The 19730-nt window shown below is 36.4% G+C and overlaps 1 protein-coding gene across 4 annotated transcripts in view; it reads left to right on the plus strand.

The window, feature by feature from the left end:
- Positions 1-19730, plus strand: part of LOC105832524 (tight junction protein ZO-2) — a 38337-nt gene that overhangs the window by 7268 nt on the left and 11339 nt on the right. For 2 of the 4 annotated variants that reach the window (XM_036292986.1, XM_036292987.1), the window contains 3 exons: positions 17586-17752; positions 18188-18390; positions 18701-19129. In XM_036292986.1, the coding sequence (XP_036148879.1) occupies positions 17586-17752; positions 18188-18390; positions 18701-19129 (799 nt within the window). Of the gene's footprint in view, positions 1-7236; positions 8318-9054; positions 10202-17585; positions 17753-18187; positions 18391-18700; positions 19130-19730 lie in introns of those variants that run through there. The other 2 variants (XM_036292984.1, XM_036292985.1) reach the window with 2 other exon arrangements.

A 19730-nucleotide genomic window follows, 5' to 3' on the forward strand; every position in this document is an offset into this window, starting at 1 on the left:
TGCAAGGTTGCCGCCTGCAACGCGCTTACGTTTACGTGTACTTTATATTTAATCCTACAATTCAAGGCCTGCTCGCGTTACCTATTTAAATCTTCATTGTCTAGATAATTGAATTCTTTATATCTTATCGCGATTTTTGTACTGAATAATCCACTTAACTTTATCGTGATCACTTTTTTTTTAGAGGAAAGTCTCTTTGTCAAATTCTACGTACCAAATTTCTTAGTTTTATATAAATTTCTTTTGCCAAGAGAAATTGGTTTGAAGAATTAAGTACTGATTAGGAAAAATGGTAGAAAAATAAAGGATATGGGATGGTGAATTAAGTACAGTTAAAGGAAATATACTGCGGAAGTTATAAAAAGGGACAGAAAAGAAGGAAGAGAAAGAACGATAAGAGAGAAAATAAAGATTGTAGAATAAACTGGATTAAAGGTAAAAGAATGTAAAAAGTATTAGGCACAATAAGTAATAAGAAGATAAACAAGAATAAATTAGCACAAACATAGACTGTGTTAGATAGGATCACTAGCGGATTCTGGAGGAGGGGGGGGGTTAAACCCCCTTCCAAATTAAAAAGATCAGTTTTATTGGATCCTAAAAAAAAATTTAAATAAAATGGTGCAGGCCGATTAACGCGGACACCGGATGGATCAAATTCTTATGCACAGGATTTATTGTATTCCAACTGCCCGATGTCCGATAAACGATGTTCAGCGAATTTTATTAACCCTTCCTTCCCCCTACCCATTATCGATGTCAGAATCCGCTAGTAAATAGGATAGAAATAAGAAGAAAAATATGTTGCATACTATGTGAAATCTATAGATGAACATTTTAGTTAGTAAAATGATTATTTTGAAAACAAAGTCGAGTAATAATTAGTAAATATATTTCGTTGAGTGTATTGATGCAATATTTAACAAATAATACTAAAAATAATAATATAATAATCAACTTCGGTAATAATAAAAAAAGCAAATTTAGTGTTTATTTGTTTCGATAATACCAATTAGTTATTTATTATTTTACCAAAACTTCCGTCATCTTGATTTGATTATTAATATTATTAGACTTTTTTTTAATCTATAAGAAATAAACGGTGGTGGTAAAAGGAAAATTGGGAACCAAGTTCGTCGAGTTTTCTTCCGCGCGCTTCTATTCTCGATAGAAATGTATTTGGGCAACTGTGGTAGGCATTTGACGAGGTCTGTCATTCCTTTGAAAATTTTTCGAAACGGTTCATAGAAAATCACACAGGCAAGTATAACGTTTTTCGCATTTCTCACTTCACGCGGCGCAATTCATATTCCCGTAGTCGTCGACACGCTCGAAAAGTAGGTACGGGCGGCCTCTTGTCGGATTTTCCCTTTCAAATTCGTTATCCGCCCGTTCGGATTCACCGCGATGGGTTAATCAGATTCATACGTAATGAGGCACGCACTGTGGGAACCGAGCGCGATTTTTCTCATCGATGTAAAGCGTGCGAGTGTAATCTACACCGATCTCGCGACGGATGGAACGATCTACACCGCCGCGATTTGTTTCAGCGGGCGTGATCTCGCTGAGAGCGCTCTGTTACTCAGTTTATGAAACTTTATGAATCACCAGTCAGCCGTCGTTTCCGATCGCGCCAAATGCAAGTTGCATTGGAACGACTTTCTTTCTGGAAACGCGCCGGAACCTGCGGCTACGTTCCGCGGAGAACGAGAGTAAATTCAGGATATAACATTTATAACGAGTTTATGCACAAACTCACGGACATACGCGAATACATGATTATCTCTACATATCTGATTTGTAAAGGGAAATGCTACAAGCGTACTAGGAATTGATTAGTATCTTTATTATACACAGTAAAAAGTCTTATGATAAATTTAACACTTTACATTTCTCAAGTTTTTGTGTTAATTTAACGTAAGATGAATATGTTAAAAAGTAACACAATTATTACGTAGAAAAATTTCATACAAAACAATGTAACACTTTTACATAATTTGGAAGTGAATTGGCGAAGCATATGTTTCTTCAGCAAGATTGACATTTATGTTAAATTAAGTTAAATTAACGCGTACATTTTATTCGTTTATCTTGTAATTTACGTTTCAAAACTATTCATGTTATTATATTCATGTTATTTGTTCGTGTTATCTACACAGAAAAAAAATGTAATACAGCCAATAACATATGTGATTGCGGGCTGCCAACTACATAAAATACTCAATACAATAATATTTGCTATTAATGCAAGTACAATGTTGATACTGCAATAGCATATATTATTGTATTGAGTATATTTTTAATTGGCAGCCCGCAATAACATATCTTATTGAATATATTGCATTTTTTTTTCAGTGTACAAATTGTAAACCATTTATACAAAATGGTTTTTACTGTGTAAATTTAAATGTTTTTATCAGCCCTTAAACAATAGTTTCTTGTGCAGATGATGTATCGTAAGAAAATAAATAGCAATGCGCGTGTTTCAATCTCGCGGTAAGGAAATATTATTTATTAATCTCATAAATCTATCGGTCTCTCTCTCTCTCTCTCTCTCTCTCTCTCTCTCTCTCTCTCTCTTTCTGTGCTTAGTGTCTCATACTGGCCGGTCTTTGAACCGGCCATATGGCGTCAGAACACACATTTCTTCCATCATACGTTTTTCTGAACGTTCAAGGTCAACTTTCATTCCGTTTATGGATTCATATGGATTCATTTGCTCTTTTCAGCTGCACCTCCTTAGGCTTTCTATATTTAATGAAGCGACTAAGTATTCAGATACCGCTGGCAAAAGGAAGAGAAAGAAGAGAAGAAAGAAAAGAGGCAGCAGTAAGATATAGAAAGTTTCGAGCAATCTCATAAAAATTGCCGCTCCAGTTTAACGCACAGACATTTGTTGGAATTCCTCAAAAGAGTAATTTTGAAGATCTCGTATAAAATAACGTTCCAAAGCGAAGCACAATTTCTTTCTGTATTATTAATTAATTCGGTTAAATGCATTTCTATATAACAGAGAAATTTTTATTGGTGATCGAAGCGAGATTTCCTCGAGTATCTCAATATTGTGTACCACTTCCTCGAGGGTTAATATTTTCCTACGCGTTTAAGAGATCGGAGTTAACCAGACAGCACACAATATTTATAAAATATTTACAAAATATTTATAACATTTATTTGAATATTTTATAAATATTTATTCAAATATTTTATAAATATTTATGTAACTTTAGATTTAACTGATCATAAAGATTTATCATAAATATTATAAAAATATTTATGAAATATTTATAAATATTTACAAAATATTACTACAAATCTTTATTTTTTATTTACCATAAGTATTGTATAAAATATTTAGTCTACATTTTAATAATATGTTGAATAAAGATTTTTCCTTCGTGTATGTAAACAAAACATGTATAAAATATTTATATAACATAAAAAAAATAGAGATAAATATTTATAAATATTTATCATAAATATCGCGAGCTATCTGGGTAGTCCGTCGTGTCGCGCTGGAAATTTAGATTTCGGAGCTTCGCAAGGCTCATTGCTCCCCTTCAACTGAGTTTCCCCGTTCCATTTCGGCGCGCCGTTTCCCCACCTTCCCCCAAATCCCGAATGTACATACGTGTTCGTTTTAATTGAAACGCGGAAAGCGCAATTAAATACAGCCGCAACGCGACGGATCGCATGTCGCGCGCTGCAAACTCCAGCGCAGCAATTTCGCCCGGATGATCCCACCCGGTCCCGCGCGGTGGCCCGAGGACAAAGAATAGAGAAACGGAAAGCGGATACCTAGGCCGCGACAAGCAGAATTCCAACTGGTGTAAGGTGTGTCATATTCCAGTTAATGTCTCATAGCCTGGGCCCCGCGTGCGTACACACCGCTCGTACACACGCGCCCACACGCTCACCCATGGGCACGCTACACTTGTGCCCACACCCAATACCAACAACACGTACGCACACCAAACACACACACACACACACACACACACACACACACACACAATGGTAAGACGTTGAAGCCGACCTCTACCTGTAGTCTTGCCAACTAAGCGAACCGACCAGGCAAAACCGGTGTCGGCACGCTCTCGAACCCAATCGTCCTCTCTTCGCCCTTCTCACCAGACTCTTTCTACCCTCTCTCTTTACCATCTCCCCCTTAGCCCACGCTCTTTCTCTTTCCAACTCACGTGCCGCTCTTGTGTGTTAAACATCGCCGCCGTCTCTCCTCCATCGCCGCTCCGTCCTTCTGCGTCCCTGCAGTCCTCGGCCGATTCTCTACCTCGGCCAGTCGACCTGGCGATAGAGAAAACCGAGCGCGTTCGTCGCCAGGACTCTCTCTTTCTTTCTTTCTCTCTCTCTCTCTCTTTCTCTTTCTTTCTTTCTTCCGCGCCTGGCAAAAGGACCCTCGTGTCCATCGGTAGTATCGGTTTCCGTTTCCGAAATCCCCGATCTCAGTTCTCGGACGGTGGCGAGAGGTAAAGGACGATCATCTCTTTGGGCTGAAGACTCGCGAGGAGAGACGGCTACTATCTACTATCCGCTGCTGGTCGGGATTGGCGTTATACGCACGCGAAGGCCGTGCGCACACGCGCGTGCAGCACGAGACGCGCGTGCATCCGCGTCCCCTCGTGAAACGGTGGTGGTGAAGCGTGTGTGTTACCTACGTTGCGTACGTGCGATCGCCGCACGGTGTCTGAATCGAGTGTGCGCCGATACATCGGTTACTTATACCGCGGAGTGCGGGGATCGCCGGGCACGTTACGATCGTTTACGATCGATTCAACCGTAGTCTGTTTTCGTTTCACGGTTGAGATCTGGCCGTTGTCGCGTGGGTTTTTGATTCAAAGGGAGAAGCAACACGGCACGATCGATCGACGCAAATGCGTTGCCGGAGGTGCGAAACCGATCGCGATCTCGGGGGAGCTTGAACCCGTGGTCCCGAGAGTTGGAATCTAGTGTCTCGCAACTCCGGGCGGGTTCGGGTCGCATCCTCGAGCTGACTCGAGCCGAGCGAGTGATCTTTGAAAGCAAGATCGTGCCGATCGCGACGCGAGCGGATCGACGAGCTTAGAGGCAGAGGTCGTCTCTGTCCGCCGCATCGGCGATTTAAATCGCGGTCCGGTTCGTTTCGGGCACCCGTGGCGCGCGGCGCGGGCAGCCGCTCGGCCGGGAACCTGTTTTTATGTCGACGGCCTTCAGCGAGTTTTTGGAAATGCGCTTCCGGTCGGCGGCGGCGGCGGCGGCGGCGACGGCGGCGACGCGGGGCGCGGTGTGTATTTCTGTACCGCGCGAGGGAGAGGCGAGAGAGAAGTTCCTCGAGAGACGAGGGAAAGGGCCGTGGTCGCCGTCGCGTAATTATATATAGTATATACGGCGCACTCGTTACCGAAATTATCGTGCTTGGGAATTTCCTCGCGTTAACGTATCGACAATCGAGATGGACGTCTACCGTTTTCGTTATTTAGTTCGAAACATCGATTTACTTTCTCTCTCTTCCTCTTTTACATGGAATTATTCTCACCGTATATGTTTCGTAATATCAGCGAGGCTCATTAGAAGTAGGGATGTGCGATTTACATTATGCATCGCGATTGCGATCTTCCTTAAGACTTGTAGTGTAACGTATATCGCGCGTATATTGCGATTTTTATCTCGTATTTAGATTCGCATGGAATTTTGTATTTATTATTAACGTGTAATTGTGAATTACGTGTTATTTGATGTCGCAAACATTATTTTCAATTATATGTAACTTTTCGAAATATTAAATTGAATTGATTTTTATTGTGTGCTAATCGAGCCGCTTGTACAAGAAAATTATGTACCATATTTTTTACTATACAAAATATTAAATAATTACAGTAATTAATACAATTCACGAAATTAATAAATTAAAGAAAAAAATAGTAATTTATAAACATACAGCTGTTCATTCTCAATATGAAAAAATTAAAATATTTTTTTGTCTTACCATATACAATATACAAAGTTGTGCACGTTCATAATAATTTTAAATTTATATGTGTTTTTTTTCTTCGTGTTTTACGCTATTAAATATCATATTTAAATACCAATTATCAAATTTTCACAAATTAATGAAGGGAAAACAAGTTTCAAACAGATTAGTTAAATTCATGCCTATTTATTAAAAATAAAATTTAAATAATCGGAACCAAATGTGCATTCATAAAATTTAAATTGAGATAAAGATAATTTTTACCTTTTTCCTAGTTATTTAATTAATAAATATTAAATTACAAGTGCGAATTTGAGCTGCATTTTAAATTTTAAATTTCATAAAATTTTGCGATAAAATTCCATTGTATGTCGTGTTGCGATTCAAGAAGGAAAGAGTCGTTGTGCTAACGAGTTACAAAATCGTATATCTCTAATTAGAAGACGTACGCGAGTACATAAAAAGAAAAACATTTCTGGAATCATACGTGAAATTATTCGCAAAACTCAGATAAACGCAGATAAAAAACGACGAGATGGTTTCCATCGCACATGTGCCGAGTCCGGTCTTTTCGTAATTGTGTGAAGTACATTCTTTAACTAAAGAATCGTTTTCGATTTATAGAATTCTCCGAAAAATGAATATCTGTGAATAAAGAAAAGAACGTCATTCTGAATCGTGGGAATAGAAGTGAAGTAATTGACTTGGGAAGCGTCCTACGATTGGAATGTGCATTCAATGCGGTCAATGATTTTTTCCCTCGATCGAGGACAACAATGATCAATGAAATAAAGGAAGGGAAGCATTCTACATTCTTAAAGAGCTAGAAGAAGCAACAAATTGTTGTTGAAATATCACGCAAAAAAATATATTTTAGATAAAATTGTACACAGTAAAAGATTTTGCGGTAAATTTAACACATTTTACATAATTTACATTAAACAGTCCACTCACATTTTTGTGTTAATTTAATATAAGATAACTATGTCACAGAGTAACACAAAAATTATGTAAAAAATTAATTATTACATATTTGAAAGCAAATTGTGGAAGCATACTTTTTCTATATAGTAAAAGTAACTTTTATAATAGATTAAATTAACATGTGCATTTTCATGTATCTTGAAATTTACGTTTAAAATTATTTTTGTTATTTTATTTACTTACCTTATTTACTTACCCTAGATTGTTATTTTAATATTGAAAATGTTTTAACACTAAAAATATCAATTTAATATAAAATGTTTAAACACTCACATTATAACAACATGACAATCAATATTTTGAAACTCAATAAAAATTTTAATGAGGATCGGTTTTATATATAACACAAATATAAAATGTTTTTTACTGTGTTCCATAAGAAATCGCACGCTCAAAATTTTCCAAGAAACCGAAAGTACTTGAAAAGTGTTTTGTGACCTGAGCGAACGCTCATTGTCATGGGATATTCTATAATCTTTCCCTTTTTAAAATCTCGGAATCGTTCTTCGAGCGAGAAGCTTATTAATAAAAAACATAATTTTTTCTGAGCTGACTTTTAAGCGTGTAATTGGTGCGCTTTGTTCGTGGCCAAGACCAAAGCGAATCGGTGAGAGAAAATCGCAACTTCAGTTCCCGGAAGAGAGTCAGAAATACAGTGGGAATGGCAGGAAATTTAGCTTCGAATTTAGCTCGGAAGCAAATCTCACTCGCTTGACGGGCAGAGCAAACGGCAGCCTCCGGGAGTTCGCCGAGAGAGCGGACCTACTCTCTCGAGATCGCGGCGTATTCGGGGAGACCGCGTGGTCTCCGAATGAAATCGAGCGCTTCACGCTACGTCGCGTCCGAACCGAAGCCCGGCATGCGAGGGAAGAAAAAGAGAGGCGTACACACGAACGGGAACGCCGAGGCGCTGCCGCATGTCGTGAAGCCGTGGCTGCGCGACCGAGCAAGGCGAACGGGAGCGAGTGTCAAGTCTCTCGCGCGCGCTCGGGAGAACGGGCGCGATACAAGGAACGGAAATTCACGTTGGCGAGGAGAGAAAAACCAGTCAGTCGCGAATCTCGTACCGCGCGGTCCACCGCGGGATCGTCCCCCGAATATTTGCGCGCGAGAGACTCGACGAAATTCGCCTCGTGATGAAATTCGTCTCCTCGAGTGGGGAGAAGTCGCGATTTCTTCAATTTCTTCGGTCGGAGTTTGAGGTGATTGTGAATGAAGTCTGAGAAAGAGCGAAGAGACGTGCAGCACGCATTCGGAGAAGTCGCACAATATTGGCGTATAAATTGCCGAGTTCTTTCTAAAAACTAACGTTACACTTGGCTTACTGAAACAATATTATACGTAATAGTGTCCATTTCTAACAATGTAAGATTATAACTTTAATTTCAATTTCTTATTTTTTTATATCTTTATCTAATGAAACGATATGATAATGGAATCGACAAGTCGATTCCATTATCGTTTCTGCCTGAGATTATCAGCATAATTCAAGTAACTTGTTCCTGTTAACATGTAAATATTACTTGGTTGATATAAAATACTTGGTTGAATAATGTAATCTTTTCTCTCAATGTACTAAAAATTAGTGATTAATTACTACAGAGTAAAGTTTTGCGTTAAATCTAATAACTCATTTAATTCACATGCTCAAAAGGTCCACTTTAATTTTTGTGTTAATTTATCATAAGATGAATGTGTTGAAAAGTAACATAAATGTTATACAAAAGGTATCAATCACACTTTGACACAGTTTAAAAACACGAGATGTTTACTTATTCAGTAATCAACATTTGCATTATGTGACACATACGCACACGTACATTTGGTATACTTAGAACTTACGTTTCAAAATGACATTTTTATGTATTATATTTAGTTATTAATTGTTATTTTGTCTCAAAGAAACATTGGATATTAATTTAAAACAAAAATTGAAATAATACAATTATATTAAACTTACACTTGGATATAAACAAGATTTAACATGGAAATTTTTACAACTGATTTCAACCACTACAAAAATTATTTTATCGTGTATATTAACTTTAATCTCGATTTAACTTACAAGTTAAACCGACGTTAAAATCAATCTGCATTGGTAGAAATGGACGTTTTTTTCTCGAGGGACCGCAGCCCAAGACATGGACCATTTGGCCCATGCGTTCAAAACGCCTCTGGCTGTTTGCTTTTTGTGAGTTTTGCGGATCGTGTATAATAAGCGGGATTCTTTCTTTTCGCGCTCTACACGCTCGTGAGTCATTTTGTCAATATTACGAAACGGTGCAAATAATCTCGCGCTAAGAAGAGAGAGGAGGAGGAGGGAAAGTCGAGAGGGGAGTTTTAAATAATAACGAGATCCAGTAGGTAGCGAACATCTGTTTAAATTATTATTGATCATTAGTGTTGCGCAACGTCGAAGGAGAGCGATAGAAATCCAAGTAGAACACAGAAGTGATGATACCATAAAGATATCTTATATGTATACTTATAAGTAATAAATAGGGTCACGATGGATATCCTTATGATGTTATTACGACTCGTATGTTCTACCTGAGAAGTCAACACACGCAATCCGATCTCTGCAGGTTTCCGTGGCAACCTCTTGGAGATTTCGCAGGGAGAGGCAGTGTTTTTCTTTCATTGCCGACGACGAAAGGACCGTAATCGTGTGATCGCCGCGCGATTCCGTTTTTTTTCCGTTTAACGGCAGAAGGACGTTCCGGATCGTCTTTGTGAAAGTCCAGTGCAACGTCAGCTGTCGATCGTCAGCAATCGCCAGCGGATTGGTGGCCGTGCGACGATGCGACCGCGGCGGAGCTGCATGCGACGCGAAATCGATCCCTCGATCCCACGTGGTGCCACGTGAAAGCGCGGACGCGGTGGAAGGAGATGCTCGAGGGATCGCGGACGATCGGCGGAAGTGCGCGAGGGAGCGGCTCGTGAGAGAATCGTCAAGAGAATCGCGGTGGATCACGCGCACGGGAGGATAGGGAGCGTCTTCTTCGCGACGAGAGGATGGACAGGGGCGATAACAACGTCGTCGGAGTCGGCAGCGGAGTCGGCAGCGGTGGCGGCGGCGGCGGCAGCGGCGGTGGCGGTGGCGGAAGTGGCGGAAACAGCGGCAGCAGTGGCGGTGGCGGCGGTGGCATCAGCGTGGGCTGTCACGTGGGAAATTCCGGATCCCCGCCGAACTCCACCTCGTCGACCCACGGCACGATGCACAACTCCTCCGGCGGGTTCGACGGCCAGGTAGCGCATCCCGAGAGATCTCGAAGTCCGATACGAAAGGACTGTGTAAATATTTGCGCGGTCGTTATCTTGTCGCCGAATAATCTCCGGCGAATCCCAAGATTCCCCAAGATTCCCTTGAAGTTACTCGACCTTATCGCGCCGTCCCGTCCGTCTCGTCGCAGCGCGCTTGTTGAGATTTATGTTCTTAATTTTTAGAAATATATAACACATTATTTAAATTAAAATATATTTTATATATTTTATAAGATAATAAAATGTATTTAAAAAGAAATGGTTAAATGAAAAGGATGCAAAAAGAGATTGATATAGATAGCCCGTAACGTTTGAGATCGAAAACACGAGCGATCAGGCCGCGCAATTTTCTGAAGATCTGTTTGAGGACTTGCATCGGTTCACTATTTGCGAGAACTACTGTGCGTGCGTACGTTCGCGTGTAGATTTGAAAGAGGGAATTGAGGTGTGCCTGAAAGTCGTGAGTGATCGTTGCAATGCATCGCGGTTTGGTTTTATTGGTGTCACGATATAACGGGGATGTTGATTAAGATTTCTCTGGTGAAAATTTTCTTTAGAATTCTTCATGTAATTTTCCAGAATTTCTTAAAATTTCTATATCCTTTTGTAACTTTTTAGAAAATTTTTTAAGTTTTTAATAATATTGGAATATTTTTCAGTAATGTTAAAAGTTTACATCTTTTCTAAAATTTTTTATATATAGGTGAATGCTGAAATATTAAAAAATTTTTAAGACTTTATTTTACAATTTTTAAAAAACTTATAATATCTGAAGACTAAAGATGTCTTTATTTCAGTAATCTTTTTCAATAAATGTAAAATATAAAAAATTCTTGAAAATGTTATGAAGTATTTTGATCAGAACATTTTCATTATAAATATAATATGTTCGATGTACTGCTGATAAATTAGTTTTTTTCCGATAGAGACTAATGCTATCTCTGATAAAAAATATTTCTTAGAATTTTTTATAATTCCTATAATTTTTAAAAATATGTTTATAAATTAAAAAATTTTTATTTTATAATTTTTTGAAAAAGAGGTTTTCTCAAGGGTTTTCTTATGTAAACTGTCACATTTTTCAAATGCTGAGAAATATTAACATTTTTTGGTAGAATTTTTTGTATAAATTCAGGTAAATTTTGAAATATTTCAAACTTAAATTTCTATAATTTCTGAAGAAAACTTATAAAATTTGAAGAAAAAGATTAATTCTCTTTTAAAAGATTAATTCTCGCACAGAGTATCCAGTTTTACAAATTTGGTATCGATTAAAACTTTATCAATCAAATGCTTTTATTTACTTTTTAATCGTTATGTTACTTTTAATCGCAACAATTTTAATTGTTATGTCATATAATCCATACACGGAGAGAATTTTCTCTTAAAAATTACTTTTAAAATTGTGGTAATTATGAGATAACGTCGACAAGAATTTTACTAAACTTTTAACAAAATTTACTAAAATTTTAATAAAATTTAGCAAAATTTTAGTAAATTTTATTAAAAGTATAGTAAAATTCTTCAAGGTTCACATTGTCTCACAATTATCATTTTAAAGATAATTTTTAAAAGATAATTCTTTTCGTGTATAACAAAACATAAATTTTGTGCATAGATTGATAAAAAAAAATACAAAAACATATGGGGTGTTTCGGGTTATATAACATTTATAATTGGCACGTGGTGCGCACGTGGTATAAATTTACTTTTTGTGATTGATAAAAAAAAATACAAAAATATATGGGATGTTTCAGGTTATATAACATTTATAATTGGCACGTGGTGCGCACGTGGTATAAATTTACTTTTTGTATTTTTGATATTTAAATTATATCCTCTTACACAAACACTAACAGTAATATGATTTTAATTGCAATTTCTTGTAGATATTTTATGTGTGTGTGCATGCATGTGTGTGCATGTGTGCGTGCGTGCATGCGTGCACATATACGTGTGTCATGGAGTCTGGAACATTTTATACGTATTCTCTTATGCTTTCTTAACACATATATTCGCACAACTTCTACATGTAAATTTTGGATACATTATATAAACAAAATACAATAAGTAATTATATTAAAACAAAGTCGCGAGTAAAAAGGGGTTAAAAGGATATTTTTTCAATACATTTCATAAATACAAGATATGAAAAATTCTTGAAAATATTATGATATGTAAATATTTTTACCAGAGTATACCATTGTTCAATTGCTGACAAATTGCATTTTCCGTACAGATTAATGCTACCTTCAGTGAAAATATTTTTTTTAATTCTCTTATTTTAAAATTTCTCCAAAATTTTTGTAATTTTATAACTTTGTGAAGAATTTCCCAAATTCTTTACAAACTCGAATGCTTTTCCAAAGTCCTGAGAAAACGTACATTTTTTTGTATTATATATGTGAACTCGGATATATTTTACAACTTTTAGGTTTTCTCATTTGAACTTCTGGAGAAACTTAAAAAAATTTGAAGAACTTAAAAATATTTTTTCAGAAATTACATATAAATTTAAAATTTGTAAAAAAGTCTTATAAATATTATAAGATGTGAGAATTGTTATTACCAGGACTACTCTCTTTGTACATCTATCTGCCTTCCTCTTTTTTCCGTCCGCCTCTCTTCCCATTATCGTTTCCATTCAAGTCTATCCTGCGCAGGATACCGTATCTCAAGTACGGGATTAGAAACAGTTTCGCTGTACATGTCGCGTCCACGTAGAACGATAACTTTGCCATTTGATACGGGGTATTGGATTATCCGTTGAGCGCTTTTCTGCGCGCGGGAGGAGATCTCCTGTAACACGTGCTCTCAAGTGATTCACAAGTCCGTTGCGGCTAAATTTATCGCACGGCGTATTGCGGGACTCGAGCGCGTTTTAACCAGGCGAAACAAACGCGCGCCCGGTCACGCACGGCCCATTGTTGTTACTGCCTCGCCGAAATTAATCTAATTATCGTTACTGCCTCGGCGCTCGATGCCCAATGATGATTATCGTTAATTTAGCCGACACGTATATTTCGACGAAAACACACCGCGGAGGAATACAAGCGGCCCCGCGGAATGTGTGTAATTATACCATTGTATTCGCTTCCATGTGGATAGGAAATGAATTATGGTTTCTAATTAGGAGATGCTGTCGTCTTCTACCGCTCTGGTTAAATGTTGTCTTATAATGTTATGAAGTGCCGTTAATTAAATTTTATGTTTGTAACTCTTATCTTTATTTTGAGACGCGATATTAAAGAAAGGTGGGCGAATATAAATTTTTGCTCAGCAATTTTCACACTTCTGCCAATATTCTGGTTTATAGATTAGAAATGAAAAATTATGAGTTTTGTCATTAATGAGGTGATTTAAGGTTCTGTTTCTCCGCATGACACGACAGTCCTGTATTATCTAATTTAAATGTATGATTCATAACTGTGCTTATCTCCGTTGGACATTGTTAAGAGATGATGTAAGAAGCCGAAAGCGTGTCTTTCAGTATAATGTTATTGTAATCATTTAATGATAATATATGAACTGGTCGTAGCGATCATATCACTAGACGTATTTCTGCTTAGAAAAATGTTCGTGTAGATTTAACAGATTTTCTTAAATTGAAAGTAGTTTATGCATTACAATAGTTTAATCAAATTAATATTTAAATTTAAGGGGCTATTCTGGTGTGACGACCTAAAAAGTTACACATTTTTGACGAATTTTCTCTCAAAAAGTACTGCATGTAACGACATAATATTTTTTCCCTGAAAGGTGTATTTTAGAAGAATAGAAGAAAAATTTTTTATGGTAAAAAATATGCATATTTATTTATTTACTTATTTACTCGTAAATGAACACATAAATAAAAAAATTATCTTTCTGGCGCAGGCTGATTAGGGCCCTCCAAGTGATCTGAAACAAAAAATTCAAAGAGATTGTTAATCTGTATGGAGAGAGAGAGAGAGAGAGAGAGAGAGAGAGAGAGGAGAGAGAGAGAGAGGGAGGAGAGAGAGAGAGAGAGAGAAGAGAGAGAGGAGAGAGAGAGAGAGAGAGAAGAGAGAGAGAGAGAGAGAGAGAGGAGAGAGAGAAGAGAGAGAGAGAAGAGAGAGAGAGAGAGAGAGAGGAGAGAGAGAGAGAGAGAGAGACGGGAGGAGAGAGGAGAGAGCGAGAGAGAGAGAGAGAGAGAGAGAGAGAGAGAGCGAGAGAGAGAGCAGAGAGAGAGAGGATGAGGGATGAGAGAGAGAGAGAGAGAGAGAGTGGAGGGAGAGAGAGGAGAGAGAGAGAGAGAGAGAGAGAGAGAGAGAAGATAGAGAGAGAGGAGGAGAGAGAGACGCGATGTGAGATGCGAGAGAGAGAGAGAGAGGCGGAGAGAGAGAGAGAGAGAGAGAGAGAGAGAGAGAGAGAGAAGAGGAGGAGGAGGAGGAGGTGAGGAGGAGAGAGGAATGACGAGAGAGGGAGGTAAGGAGCGAGTGTGAGAGGAGGGGGGAGGGCGAGGGAGGAGAGGAGAGCGAGAGAGAGAGAGGAGAAGAGTGAGAGACGAGAGGAGAGAGAGAGAGAGAGAGAGAGAGAGAGAGAGAGAGAGAGAGAGAGAGAGAGAGAGAGAGAGAGAGAGAGAGAGAGAGAGAGAGAGAGAGAGAGGAGAGCGCGAGAAGAGAGAGAGAGAGGAGATGAGAGGGAGATGGAGAGGGAGAGAGAGAGAGAGGAGAGAGAGAGAGGAGAGAGCAGGGAGAGGAGGAGAGGCGAGAAGAGAGAGGATGGAGACGAAGAGAGAGAGAGATGAGAGAGGAGAGGAGAGAGAGAGAGAGAGAGAGAGAGAGGAGGGAAAAAACATGTTATACCGTACATGCGGTACTTTTGAGAAAATTGTCAAAAAAATACATAACTTTTTAGGTCGTCACGCCAAAATAGCCTCTTAAAAATTCAAGTTTAACTTTTTAAATAATATATTTTTATGTTAAAGTAAATGTGCTTTTGAAGTAATTAATTTTTTTATTTGAACAATTTTATTATTTCAATGAAACTATTTTATTATTTTATTTATAATTTATACTTATGCATTAAAAAACAATTTTTTTTAACTTTTGAATAAAATTGAATGCATTCATAAATTCAAAATTCTAATAGTACACTGAGAAAACAATGTTAATTTTCTTGTTAATGTTATTAACTTAATTCGAGGCTATTACACTTCTTTTTTCGAATGACACTGTCACACTGGGTCACCATGACTTAACGCAATTTTTGATGAACTACAGTTTAAAACCAAGTGTCCAAAATTTCTGAAAAAGATTTGAAATAAAGTTTAAACATAGAAAAATATATTCCAATTATAAAAAACTAGTATTTTAATTATTTTTCTTATAAAGAAATTGTAAAAGACAACAAATTTTTTTTAACCATATTTTACTTGGAAAATCATAACTTTCTTAATTTTTAATATTTTAAACTAAAAATTTAGGATTATACTCTCGAGATGTTACTTAAAAAAAAATTGATTTATAATAAATCTTTGAAAATAGATATTTATTTTACATATTGCAAAAGAGCATTTTTTACTAACAACATCAATAAATCTTTACAGAAAAAAATCAATTTTATATTAAATATCGGTTAATGCCCTTGCCACACCTGGGTTACAGTGACGCAACGTATTTTTTTAACGGCTGCCGAACAGACACTAACACTTCTCTCCTTTGGACAAGTGTCTCTATTTGTAATAGATATCTGAAATTGATTTTAGATAGCATCACAAGTTTATATTACCAAGCGCCCGAAAGATATCTTACTAATAAGTCATCAGTCCGGGTCATGGTAATCCGGTGTGACAGCCTAGGGTTAAATACATGAAATACTCGAACTTTAAGTATCTGTATATTTGACTAAAAAACATGAATACTTGAATTAAAGAAATTTAATCAAGTTGAAAAGTTTAATCAAATTAATTTTTATTTTTAATGTAATACTAATAGCATTATTCACTGTTACGGGGGAAGGAAAAAAGGGTGGATAGTTGAGCCATTGATTAAAAAAAAGATTTAAAAAAAGATTCCGTGATTTTGGACATAATAATTTCTGAATCATTAATTGAAGTTTGTGCTGCACGATCTCATATCGTGCTGAATCTTGCTTACGAATTATTAATTTTACTAGCTACCTAATGGATCACATGAATGACCTCGCAGAGCGTGATTGCGAGAAAGTTGTTAAATACAATCAGAGAAATAGTTATTTTATCGAAAAATATTGTTTCAAACAATCGTATTTTCCTTTATCAAAAACAATATGTTTGATATAATAAAATTTTTTAAAGTTATATTCAATAAAACGTTTTATTTAAAATAAATGTTACTTTTTTGTATATGCAAAGTTTTTTGTGTATGTTTATATGGCAATATTAGCAAAGAAAGATCGAAAGAGAGTCGATAGTATATAATTCTGATCTCTTTAACAAGAAAAAGGATGGGCGACGCCATATGTCGACGTTTCATTACTTTAATTTGAAAAGAAAACCACTAAAAGTTAAGCAAATATTATCCATGGATTTTTAGGATTGCTAATTACGAATCCGCAATTAGAATTTCAAAATTTAAATGGAAGATAAAAACAATAAATTTTGATATATTTTAGTAGTTTCAAAACTCTATTCATAATTGTTTTTTGATGTACAATTCGAATTTGTAATTATTTTGAAATTTAAAATGGCAAGAATGAAGAACAAAAAATGGAATCAAATATCGCCACATTGTGTGATTTTTGTTTTAGCTAAGAACAGTTTACTGTTATGAAATGATAAAAAAGTTTGGAATTTTGGAAAGTTGTAATTCCTTAATTTGTTATTTTTAATAAATAAATTTGATCTTATTGTCAACCCAACTGGCAAATTTTATTGTTGAATTTACAACGTTTCGACCTCTACTTTAGGTCCTTATCAAGTAACTAGAACATAATATAACGCAATGGACATTAAATTCGGCATCAATTTCGAACATTAGTTCGAACATTTGTTTGAAATTGATGCAGAATTTAATGTCCATTGCGTTATATTATGTTCTAGTTACTTGATAAGGACCTAAAGTAGAGGTCGAAACGTTGTCAACAATAAAATTTGCCAGTTGGGTTGACAATAAAATCAAATTTATTTATTATTTATACACTGGTGATTAGAAGCTTGAGATTCACATTATTTTTATTTTTACTTATTTGACAATAATATTAATATTTTTGTGACATAAAAGAACAACGATAGCACCTAACAAGTTTAATACATAGAAGAAAATATAGTAAGGAACGTTTAAAAAAGGTTGATTATATTCTAGGATCCAAGAAAACAATTTTTTTTATTATTAAAAAATTATTTCAACGTTATATTTTTTATATTTAGGGTGACAGAGGATGGGAAATTCACCACATTACGGTGACCAGAGTCCCCGGTTATGGCTTTGGAATAGCTGTGTCAGGAGGTCGCGATAATCCTCATTTCACTAATGGCGATCCAGCGATCGCGATCTCTGATGTGCTCAAAGCCGGTCCAGCTGAAGGAAAATTACAGTAAGTTTATCGGCATTTCATTATAGCAATAAATCCATTTTTAATATAATTACACATATATTTTATAAATTAAAATATATTTAGTAATTAGTAATTATGTAATATAATATATAATTGTTTCTCTTTCTAGTCTATAAGTTACAAACTTTTATTTTTAATTTCTTATAATTTTTACCTATTAATATTTATGTATTATTATTAAAATTAAATTAAAACTTAATTTATATAAAAATAGTTTAGTTGTAGTTTCTTAAATAATTTAATTTTAATGTGAAATAAAAATAAATTTATTAATACAAAGTGGCTCGAGAATATGTCCTTAGCCTTGAGCCACTTGGTAAAATTTGGTATTTGCCAGTTTTAATTTTAATTTGGCACAATCTTTGATGACTTCAGTAAGACCATTATTTGAGTATGTATACATATCGTTTATAGAGTAAACGACCGTATCATCTCCGCCAATGGAATATCGTTGGAAGGTGCCGATTACGGGGCAGCAGTGCGGGTTCTGCGGGATTCCGGTTCAACCGTTTTATTAGTTGTTAAACGAAGAGTCTCCTCGAATTCACCCGGTTGTTTAGGCAACGGAATGCCCCAGAGCCATCGACTCACACTCACGCGAAACAATAAAAAGGATGGTATGTAATTAGGCGGCGTTTAACATCGCGCGATGATTCGAGGCTTTCGAACAATGTGTTCGTCCGTCCGGCCGTCAGTATCTCTGTCAATATTACAATTTGATCAGAACAATTAATCTAATTCTCAAGTCTTATTGAAGATTTGATTTAATTTTTTTAAGCTAATGCTTAGTTTGATTTTGTTTAGTTTGATCTCTTTTAATCTTCAAGAACTTTTTGTTTAGTTTTCTCTTGTAATCTTTATCTTTATTTATTTTTGCGATGCGTATGAAACAAGACAAGCAATGTGATTTGCTATCTCGATTTCTAGACTTCGGTATAGTGCTGGGATGCCGGTTGTACGTAAAGGAGGTTACGCGGGAGAATATCGGAGTGAAAACCGGCGACGTGATAACTCGAATAGGCAGCGTCGCCGCCGATAATATGAGTCTGAAAGAAGCTAGAAAGCTGATGGACCAGTGCAAAGACAGACTCTCGATCGTTATTACGCGGGACAACTCGTGCTGCCATGTGCAGCAACAAGGTAAAGGGGATAGCGGTGAATACCTGTCGGGCGCAAGTTACAGTAGTCAGAATTTATACGTTCCGCCACCTACGAGGCAGCCCTTGGAGGACAAGAGTAACCTCGTGCCAAGGGGTCGCTCGCGAGGTCCGCTGATGGACGTGTCTCTTAGCCAGTTAGATTTACCAGCTACTCCTACCGTAGATCCACCCAGACCACCTCCGCCAAGACCGGAAGGTATGGATATTTCAATCATTTCGTATTCGAATGGAGCTTTAAAATCTCACGTGATACCGAAAGATTGTAACATCATTGCAGAAATATTGCTCGTCAGAGTGCAACATTGCAACGTTGCGAGATGTTGCTGCGATATTGCTGTAACATTGCAGTATTGGCAAACGATTTTAGAAATATTACAGAATATTATTGCAGCAATATTATTATTACAATATATGGTTTTGATAATATTTTAGTTGTTATTATATTTTGACACATACAATTTTCAAGAATATATCATATGAATTAATTTTTATACTTAAGAACAAAAAATTTTACTATCAAAATGTATCTCATTTACATTTGTTTTCAAATTCAATTTTGGTGACTCGTTTCTTCAAGGAACTATTTAAAATGTAGGTGAAAACCTATACTCATATTGATATTGCGCGCTTTTTATTCTATTTTGTATGATATTTTAAGCACTTGCCACAGAACATTATATCATAATTGTCACATTGTCACGCCGGTATATCATAATGTAATAATTGAAACATTGTGTGAATGGTACTCCGTAATTTCGCACTAAACATTTATACGTACAATTTTTTGATGTGACGTA

This window comes from Monomorium pharaonis, chromosome 10, assembly GCF_013373865.1.
Source record: "Monomorium pharaonis isolate MP-MQ-018 chromosome 10, ASM1337386v2, whole genome shotgun sequence".
Classification (NCBI taxonomy): domain Eukaryota; kingdom Metazoa; phylum Arthropoda; class Insecta; order Hymenoptera; family Formicidae; genus Monomorium; species Monomorium pharaonis.